Genomic DNA, 10,089 nt, shown 5'->3' with positions numbered 1-10,089 from the left:
ATCTCTCAACTTGAAATCATTGGCTCACAAACTCACAAAAGCATAAGATTTAAAATCCTAAGGGCTTGTTTGGTAGAATGTGGGAAATGCAAATTCCTTGGAATTTTATATTCCCATGTAATTGAAATTTCTAGGAAATGCCAAAGTGTGTTTGGTTAAGCAAGGGAAGTGGAAATTCCCATGAGAAGTTCCACTTACCTAAATCTCCCTATGTAATTAACTTTCTCCATTTTGTGGGAAAGTGAAACTTCCTAGGAATTTCAATTTCCCATGAATTTGTCAACCAAACAACACCAAAGAATTTTAATTCCTAAGAATTTCAACTTCCCATTTTTTTATTGTCAACCAAACGATACCTAAGTGTAAGAAGACCAACTCAACTAAAACGTTTAACCAATGGTTGAAGGTCATCAAGATTAGTATATATACCCTATCGCGCCCCCTCACATGAGAGTCTTTTGTTTTTAAACTTGGATGCAACATGGAAACTCCCCCCAATACCCAGCCCAAAATATTCTACTTGAAAGTGAAGGGTGAATAAGATTTAAATCCGTGTGTCACGTTGACTTTTGATATCATGTTAATTAACCAATTTAATCAAGAGTTTAAATTGATGACTAAAGCTCAAGATTAGTTTATATACTTTATTACAAAGATTTTTACATATCACATATTTACCTAGGGAAGATTTTGAGGTCTCCCCCACAAAATTTGTTCGCATACTCGAATAAGCACGATTTAGTAAAAACATCTTATTCCTCTAAACGAAATGTTTTGCCACTAGATTAGTATTTACGTGAGGCATACGACTTTACAATTAAGCATGTATCAAAAGTTAATGTGCTAACTTTAGGTTCTAATATTGATTTTTCAACAAGTTAGGTTAGCTAACGTCAATAATTAAGCTTGTAGTAAGATGCATGGTATATACATTCATTAATTTCAAAACTATGGTAATACAGAATTTTAATTTCATTAATTGATCATGGTAGAGGAAAACGATTATTCATCAATTCTTTGTTTTATTCAACACAAAATATCAAAAAATGAGTTGATAATTTTGTAAGATAATTTATCAATATTTATCATTTTTATTTGTTTATATATGTGTCACAAATTAAAGGACAGGTTTTGCTATTTTTTGCAACAAATTTTGGCTGTCGCAAAATAGCTTATTTCTTATAGTGACCAATGTAAAAATTTCGACAAAATAAATTAGTTGAAATCAATAACGGATTACTAATCCTAGGTGCATGGAGGATCTTGTTTCGTCTGTTTCATTCCCTTTCCCTTCTTTGAAAGTTGAGTAGTTTTCATACTACATTTATCTTATAGCATGAAATTAAATTTTCTATTATTAATTCATAGTACACTCCATTTATGACTTTATGTAGCATCTAATTTTATGCGATATCCACACCCTATCGATAGCTCATTAGCTTGTCATTAGACAATCGGCAATAGATAGGTCATAGCATAGGTGCTTAAAAAGATCGAAACGTGACGCTATTTCCAAATTAAATCTGTATACATAGGTCATATTTGATTAAAGAGTAAATGTTAACAATAATGTTTCCCCTCTCTATCTAACTTCATAGTTTCACCATACCAGAGGTAGTCGATCTTTTCCGTTTTAAAATAAGTTCATTTTGACTTTTTACATAAACTATTCACATAATCTGACCAATGTTACTGATTTATACATAAAAAAAATAGTCTTGATTACTTATTGGAATCATTTCAATGTATAGCTTTTAAATATTTTTTTAAATATATAATTTTTACTTATTGATAATTAAGACTGTGGTCAAAATTTTACATTGGCGTATTTGCTCAGTCAAAATGGGGCATTTATTTTGAAATAGAGTGAGTATTAATTTTGGAGCTTGAGTCAATACTAGTTATAGAAAAATGCTACTCCCTCCGTTTCCATATGAATGATATGATAGACCCATATGGAATTAATCACATAAAATACGAAAAGAATTGAAGAATATTTAGAATCTAACATTAAAGTACAAAAATAGTTCATAATTAGTTTTGGCTTATTTAAATTTTTTGATTTTTTTGGGATAGCAACAGCCATAATTGCATAATTTAAGGGAGGGATTTCCTTACTTAGAGGCATGCCATCAATCAATAATCAATTTATTTTAGCAATCAGAATTGGATGATTTTACAGCGGTCGTTTGAAAAATGACTACTATATTATTTTAATGATATATAATATGATCGATTCATTTTTCACGTTATAAAAGGGCCACAATTAGTCTTATAATATCTACAATGTAGATATAATTATTAAAAAAATTTAATCCAACATAAAATAAATATTTTTTGAGAAACTATAAAATAAGAATAAAATTTACATAAATAAAACAAAAAATTTGATAAATAAAAAAATGTTGATAATACTATTTAATACCATTAATAAAGTTATATAATTAATTATTTGGAAAAAATATGTCAATTATGAACTATATAATCATTAAAACATTATGGTAGTCATATTTCAAACGAAAACTGTAAAATTTTCATCAGAATTTAATATGTATAAAATAGGAAATAAATACTAAGTTAAAAATGGAATACATTCAATATGGGTAGATTTTTTTAAAACGCCCAAAATAGTATATGGGACTAACAAATATAAACGGAGGGAGTAATTATTTTGGGAAGATCAAATGTTGCTAATTAATTAAGATTGAAATAACTATTAGCTTTGGACTAACCCTAGAGTAGAAGTGTAATTAAAGTCATTCATTACTTAATTTATTAAATTGATTAAAACAATCAACCGTTCAATTTATCATGAAAACTCTTCTACAATCAATCTGTCATTATCATATAACCATAACATAATGTCCCATAATCCCACATACATACAAACACAATTAAGGTCGATTAATCCCACAAGTAACGTTTTAGTTAGTAAAAACAATGTAAGCTAAGCATCGTTGTCTAAACAACAATAATGTAAATGATTATTATGATCTCATTCGTCTTGTATATATATGAGTTACTCCGTACTTACTTAAATCTCACAAATCAAAGCAAACCAAAATTTTCTTATCTTTCCTTTGAAATGAACTTTCTTTTATACAAATCTTTTTCATTATCATGTTTTCAAATGTTAATCGTAATTATAACTCTCTTAGGGGCAATCAGTTCTGTGTACTCGGGTGTTGATTCGGACCCTTACAGTACCTCGGGTGATGATCTAGGCCTTTACGATCCATTTTATGATAGTAACAACCCGAGTAACCCTACTTGCCAACCACCAATCCCACCTTTTGTGTTGCCTATTTACAAAGTTGATATGATGCAATTGCAGTTTGCTCAAAATATAGAGCATTTGGAAGCTGAGTTTTTCTTGTGGGGTGCCCTAGGGTACGGCCTTGACAAGGTTGCCCCGCAATTAACTCTTGGCGGTCCGCCTCCCATTGGAGTTCGGAAGGCCAACCTTGACAACTTCACTGAGGGTATTATCACAGAATTTGGCTTTGAGGAAGTTGGACACTTGAGGTTTGCAAATTATGCTTTATGTCCTATTTAATTATTCATTAATCAAAATATACTAGTGTGTGGCTCGGGATGAACCTTGTTTTACTTTGAATATCAATAAATATTATTTGAATATTTTGAACCATAAAATCATAAACTATATAATTACAAAAAATAAAAAAATTAAAAAAAGTAAACAATAATAACTATTGAAACTAAATAAACGCTTTCAAATTGATGTTTTGTACAAATTAAAGCATTTAGTGTGCTGTAATTGAATATGAAGCATAATTAAAACATAAAAGCTGGCAAGAACATTAATTCATTTGTTAATGGTCTTGTGTTCAACCCTTGTGATAAACATTTTTATTACCATTGAAACATGTTTATAGTAAAATAGATGATGTGGCATATTATGGTGACGTGGCATACTTCTAATACATGTGAAGGTTGCCACGTGACACATATCTTGTATTAGGAACTTAACGCTATTTAATAGATACGTATAGATATAACGAACCCTACTAACTTCTAATAAGTAATTATTATGTTAATTAATTTCCTCCCTTTTTTTTTGGTAATTTTCTATAATTAGGGCCTTAAAAAGGACAGTTGGAGGCATCCCCAGGCCATTAATGGATTTAAGTCAACAAAATTTTGCAAGGGTTGTAAATCAAGCATTTGAAAGTGATCTTAAGCCACCATTTGATCCATACAGAGATAGTCTTAGCTACATGTTGGCTTCATATATTATTCCTTACATGGGACTTACCGGCTACGTTGGTGCTAATCCGCAGATCAAAGGCTATGTTACTAAAAGGGTATGAAACACGCTGTCTGTTTTTTTAGTTGTTCCACTTCGATTTTTTACACTGTTCACAAATCAAATATTATATTTCCAAAAACGGAGTGAGCTAGTATTAGCTTAATTATTTTATAATTATTTGAGTTGTTTTCTTATTTAATTTTGCTTGCTCACTCCGTTTTTGGAAATAGTACATCATACTAGCTCACTCCGTTTTTGGAAATATTTTATAATTATTTGAGTTGTTTTCTTATTTAATTTCCAATAGTACATCATACTTGATCTTTCCATTATTAATTTTCCGAATTTAATTAAAATTTGAGTACAGTATCTAATGTCGATTAATTGGCTAACTAGTAACTACCCTTTTCATAGACTTTTAGCACGATAGTCCAGTAGAATTAATAGTTATCAGTCACGTTATGCAACTGATCATTTGGCCATTTAAAAACGTGTTTAGAATTTGATTTAATTTGTGGATTGTGACAAATTAACTATGACTAGTATAAGAACCTACCTTTCTTATCATATAGTAGTTGCTATAGAAATACATAACCCATTTAGTCAAATAACCAACACTTAAAAGCTGAACATCGGGATTTGATTCAATTCTTGTGTGTAAACCATGGGTTAAAATTTATTTGTATCAAATTGTCCGATTGGATAGGATTACATTCGATTTGGGCTTAAATTTTCAACAAAAAAGTCCAAACATAAATCGGACTAGATTTGACTTGCCGAAGTCCAATCTAGACCATCCAAATTTATACCATACCTATCACAAATTTTGTGTACATATATAGTTGGCAACTTAAGCATAAGAGTCTACAATGTATGTTCCAATTTGATTTTATATTGAATTGATTTTTATGCAGCTCTTATCAGGATTACTCGGAAATGAAGCAGGCCAAGATGCAGTAATTAGGATGTACTTATACGAAAGACGAATGAAACTAGTGCACCCATACAACTTCACCGTGGCAGAATTCACAAATCGTATTTCAATTCTAAGGAACAAATTGGGCATGTGTGGCATCAAAGACGAAGGTGTCGTTGTCCCACCCGAGCTTGGGGCTGAGGGTCGGACTAGCACCAATGTGCTATCAGCGAACCAAGACTCGCTTTCCTATGCGCGAACACCTGCTGAAATACTTAGAGTCTTGTACGAAACTGGCAATGAGCACCACCCTGGTGGGTTTTACCCTAAGGGAGCTAATGGTGAAATTGCTAGAATGTATCTTAAAGACCAATACTAGCTAGTTTATTTATGTTCTTCAATAAGTTTGTAAAAACACTAGAGATATATGCTTCATTATGAACACTAGTAGTAACTAGTAAGTCTTCCTTTGCGTCATACTATATTCTCCATCCATTTCTTATTACATGTAATAATAATATGATTTTCGCATTATCAGCGCACAATTTTAACCTTAGAAATGATAAAAATTTAATCTTTAGAAATATTTATTTTGATTAATCTAACAAAATTTTACATTATAATTAACATAAGTAGTGTTTATGTATGAAAAGAAAATGTAGTCAAAACTAATCTATATTTTTGCAAAAAGTCGATCATAATATACATTATTGATATGGTTATGCATGCATAGCCTTAGTTAGAATTTCAAACACGAACGTCACAATAATTTTAATTCGTCAATCATGCAATTCCACAAATCAAATCCACGCTCATCATCTCAATTCTCAACACAGTCGTCATCACCAATATAATGGCCAAATACGAATTAAATCAAAGACAAAACCACTATCTTCAATTCGTAAAAAAGTTGATTTCGTCCCATTGAATTAGATAGTTGATTTTGCATACAATTATTTTGTTTAACTTTCCTACACGACATAATTACACCATTCCATAAATATTTATCATCTTCTCTGTGGCTGTAGTACGTATTTCCAGCATTAAAGTAAAGATGGCATTGGTCAACATGGATACGGGGCATGCACAACAAGTTATTGTGAATTTTGCGCAGTACGTGAGCAATGCTTGGGCTACATTTTTTAATTTATTGAAAATTCCGGCAAAACACGCACAAAAAAAAAAAAAAAAAAAAAACCACGTTAAAAAGGTAAATTTTGGTTCAAGTACGTATGCATGAGTTAGCTTGGTGGCACATGGGTTTGGGCCATGGGACGGACCTAGCTTAGTTAGCTAGCTCAAATTTTTTCTTTGTTGCGTAAACTTATTGCCAAAAATCAATTTTCTTGTAGTGAATTAAAAATTCTTCTAACCCGTACTATCATATCATATTCATATATCCCCAGATCTGAAAATAAATAATGTCATGTTTGAATTGAATATTACTTTCATTGTGATTTATACTTTAAGGAGGATCTTGTTAAATTCATGTCGATTTATGCATTTATACATCAACTTTTCATAACTTTTATATATATATCGAGAATTAAAAATATTAATGACTAAAGTTGTGTTTTAGGAAGCATTGTAAACTCAACATTGTGCAATATTAGAGGAACGAAAGAAGCATAACAACAAAATCACCTTGAGGCCCAAAGTACGTACATAAATAAACTTGTCAAAGATAGTAAATGCACAATGCACATGATTGAATAAATCGATCCTATCAACTATCAAGATGTAATCTTGATCGTATTATCTTCCACAAAACAATTGTACAGAGTACTGATAAAGGTTGCTTAATCTTTAGAATAAAGTTGGATACTATTACGTATATTTACCAGGAATGTTAGTAAAATGACCCTCTTAGGACCCATTTATTTGGTAGATACAAGACTAGTATATATACAAGCTACTTGAATTTTACAGACAGAAACATCTCAAAGTCCCTTCTAAAACAAACACAAAATCTTTCAATTCATCGTGCTAAAATGAGCATTATTGTGTCCAAATTACCTTCATTATCATTCTCACAAATGTTATTAGTGATCCTAATTTTCCTAGGGTCGATTAGATTAGTATACCCGAGTATTGATTTAAATCCCTACGATCCAAATGATGTTCTAAGCTTTTTAAAACCGGTTTATGATAGTAATGATCCGAATTGTCGATCACCAAATCCACCTGGAGTGCTTCCGGTTTACAATATTGATATTAATTTGTTGCAATTTGCACAAAATATTGAGCATTTGGAAGCTGATTTCTTCTTGTGGGGTGCACTAGGGTTTGGCCTTGACGAGGTTGCCCCTGAGCTAACCCTTGGTGGTCCGACCTCCAATCGGGGTCCGAAAGGCTAACCTTAACAACTTAACTGAAAATATTATCAAAGAATTTGCTTATGAAGAAATTGGACACTTGAGGTTTTCAAATTGCACCCTTCATACTAATCACAAGTCATTTCTCATGTCTTATAATAGCAAGTTATCATATTTAATTCACGTATTGTACGTCTCAAATAGCTATTACAAGTATAACCATATCTGTAAAGGATTCGAATTAACCAATTAGCTAATTACTTATCATATATTTGCGCATCATATCACACGAGTATTGACCTAAATTGTAATATTTTAAATGGATTAATGCTTTAACATCTAACATTATCTTGTATTATTATTAGGATCATAAAAAAGACAGTTGGAGGACTCCCAAGGCCATTGATGGATTTAAGTCCAGAAAATTTTGCAAAAATCGTAAATAAGGCATTTGAAAGAGATCTCGAGCCTCCATTTGATCCATACAGAGATAATCTCAGCTACATGTTGGCTTCATACATTATTCCTTACTTGGGACTTAATGGTTATGTTGGTGCTAACTCACAGATCAAAGGTTATTCTTCCCGAAGGGTAAGATAATTGTTTTTTTTTTTTTTTTTTTTTTTTTTTTTTTTTTTTTTTTTTTGAGGAATTGTTTTCTTTATTTTGCTTATTTGCGTATGATTATTTTGTTTTTTCCTTCATTAAAACGTAATTACATTACTTTTATAAAATATTGTCCATTTACATATTAAAATAATATTGGGTTTAAAATTACCCAATGTAAGGTGAAAAGTTATTTTAAATTGGCTGAAAATAAAGCCTACACAAAAACCATTCGATATACACTAATACTTTTGTAAAGGGGGTGTATACAAAAGTTTTTGCTTTTTTTTTTTTTTTTTTTTTTTTTGTATTTTTGTATTTTTGTTTATACTTATTAAGCCATATATTTTTTTTAACTTAATCTTATTTTGAACATGTTAGACTTGTGAAGACATTATCTTTGAATTCAACTCTTAATGGTTTCTTTGATTAAAATTAATTGTTAAGCAGCTCCTAGCAGGACTTTTGGGAGTTGAAAGTGGACAAGATGCTGTGGTTAGGACGTACCTATACGAGAGACAAAGGAACAGAGTACAACCATATAATTTTACCGTGGCAGAATTTACAAATCGCATCTCAACTCTAAGGAACAACCTAGGCAAGTGCGGCGTCAAAGACGAAGGCGTCATAGTCCTACCGGAGGTTGGAGCTCAGGGCAGCTCTTCCACAAACATCTTATCGGCGAACGCTGACTCAATTTCCTATGCTCGATCCCCTGAAGAAATACTTAGGATTTTGTATGATACTGGCGATGAGCGTATTCCTGGTGGGTTTTACCCCAAGGGGGGTAATGGTCAAATTGCTAGGTCGTATTTGTAAGATCTAATCGCAAAGATATACAAAGTACGTGGTAATAACTATCTTTTTAGCTCGTGCAATACGTTTTAAAAAATAACATATATTTACGGTGTACTTGTATAAGATACTCTGAATTGAATAATGAAGTTGATGAATAAAATTATTATATGGAGTAGTACAAATGGAGTATATGCTCCACGTAAAAGTTTTTTTTTTCTTTTTATTTCCTACGTTTTACATAATTACTCGTAATAATTAACATTACTCCGTAATAATTATGTATTTAAATGATCGAACATTTTCGGGGGGAATTTTACAATTCTCTTAATAATTCAATTGATCATGCAATTCCACAAAAAATTTAAAATCAAATCCATGCTCATCTCATAACCACTGACCAAATTAAATCAAGACAGTACACTAAGCTAGCTTCATAACAATGTTGACTTCAATTCCCATCAATTTAATTTCGTTGATTTTGCATACAAAAACTTAGTTAAACATGCCTACACGTAATTATTCCATTAGTCTTTATTATCTTCTATATATGTGGCCATAGTATTTCCATTAATGCTTTCTTGTTAATACAAGTAAAGACGGCATTGATCCCAAGGTGACATGAAAACACATAGCACAACATGGATACGGTCGGGTAGGCCAGGCACAACACGTTATTGTTTATGTTGTGTCATTGTGAAGGTTTTATGTCTTCGTCAATTGCAATTACTAAATATATAATGGATCAAATTATGGAGATAATTAAGTTCGTTCTTTTGGATCATCATTTTATCATATCTAGAGGTACTTACGACCTTTGGGCAAGTAAAATAGTTCAAAGCTCAATTGAACGGATCCTATAAGGTCACACAAAGGGGCTAGATTGAGCATAAGAGGAAGAGGCCCATGTTGGGCCTCATCCCTCTAGGTGGTCGGCCATATGAGGAGTCATAAGGGGTTTTGGTCTTTGCTTCCTAGTCTAATTATAATAGGATTATAAATAGACTAGGTTCCTAGGGTTGACATACAAGATTTAGTGATCATTAGATCAAACCCTAATTAGCAAACATAATCCAACCCCTCTCAAACTCTCTCTCACTCTCGTCCATCCCTCTACTTGTGCGCCGGTGATGTGTACATGGTGGTGGTGGTTTGTGGTGGTGGCCGGTTGTCCGTAACGGTGGTGA

At 31.7% G+C, this 10,089-nt stretch overlaps 1 protein-coding gene and 1 pseudogene across 1 annotated transcript; both read left to right on the top strand.

Annotated features, from left to right (window-relative positions):
- The first annotated feature begins 3,027 nt into the window (after positions 1-3,027).
- Positions 3,028-5,628, top strand: LOC110736863 (desiccation-related protein PCC13-62-like). Its single transcript, XM_021917195.1, has 3 exons — positions 3,028-3,525; positions 4,100-4,325; positions 5,185-5,628. Exons 1-3 carry the CDS (start codon positions 3,086-3,088, stop codon positions 5,563-5,565), a joined length of 1,047 nt encoding a protein of 348 aa, XP_021772887.1. The 5' UTR covers positions 3,028-3,085; the 3' UTR covers positions 5,566-5,628.
- Positions 5,629-7,177: 1,549 nt separating this feature from the next.
- On the top strand, positions 7,178-9,412 carry LOC110736050 (annotated as a pseudogene).
- Positions 9,413-10,089: the final 677 nt, after the last annotated feature.

Source organism: Chenopodium quinoa, unplaced genomic scaffold (assembly GCF_001683475.1).
Source record: "Chenopodium quinoa cultivar QQ74 unplaced genomic scaffold, ASM168347v1, whole genome shotgun sequence".
Lineage (NCBI taxonomy): Eukaryota > Viridiplantae > Streptophyta > Magnoliopsida > Caryophyllales > Amaranthaceae > Chenopodium > Chenopodium quinoa.
This window is presented reverse-complemented; position numbering and strand designations above follow the sequence as displayed.

Coding starts and splice junctions, on each gene's coding strand:
- LOC110736863 (XM_021917195.1), top strand. CDS start 3,086: ATGAACTTTCTTTTATACAAATCTTTTTCATTATCATGTTTTCAAATG. Junction 3,526..4,099: donor GAGGAAGTTGGACACTTGAG/GTTTGCAAATTA, acceptor TTCTATAATTAG/GGCCTTAAAAAGGACAGTTG. Junction 4,326..5,184: donor AAGGCTATGTTACTAAAAGG/GTATGAAACACG, acceptor ATTTTTATGCAG/CTCTTATCAGGATTACTCGG.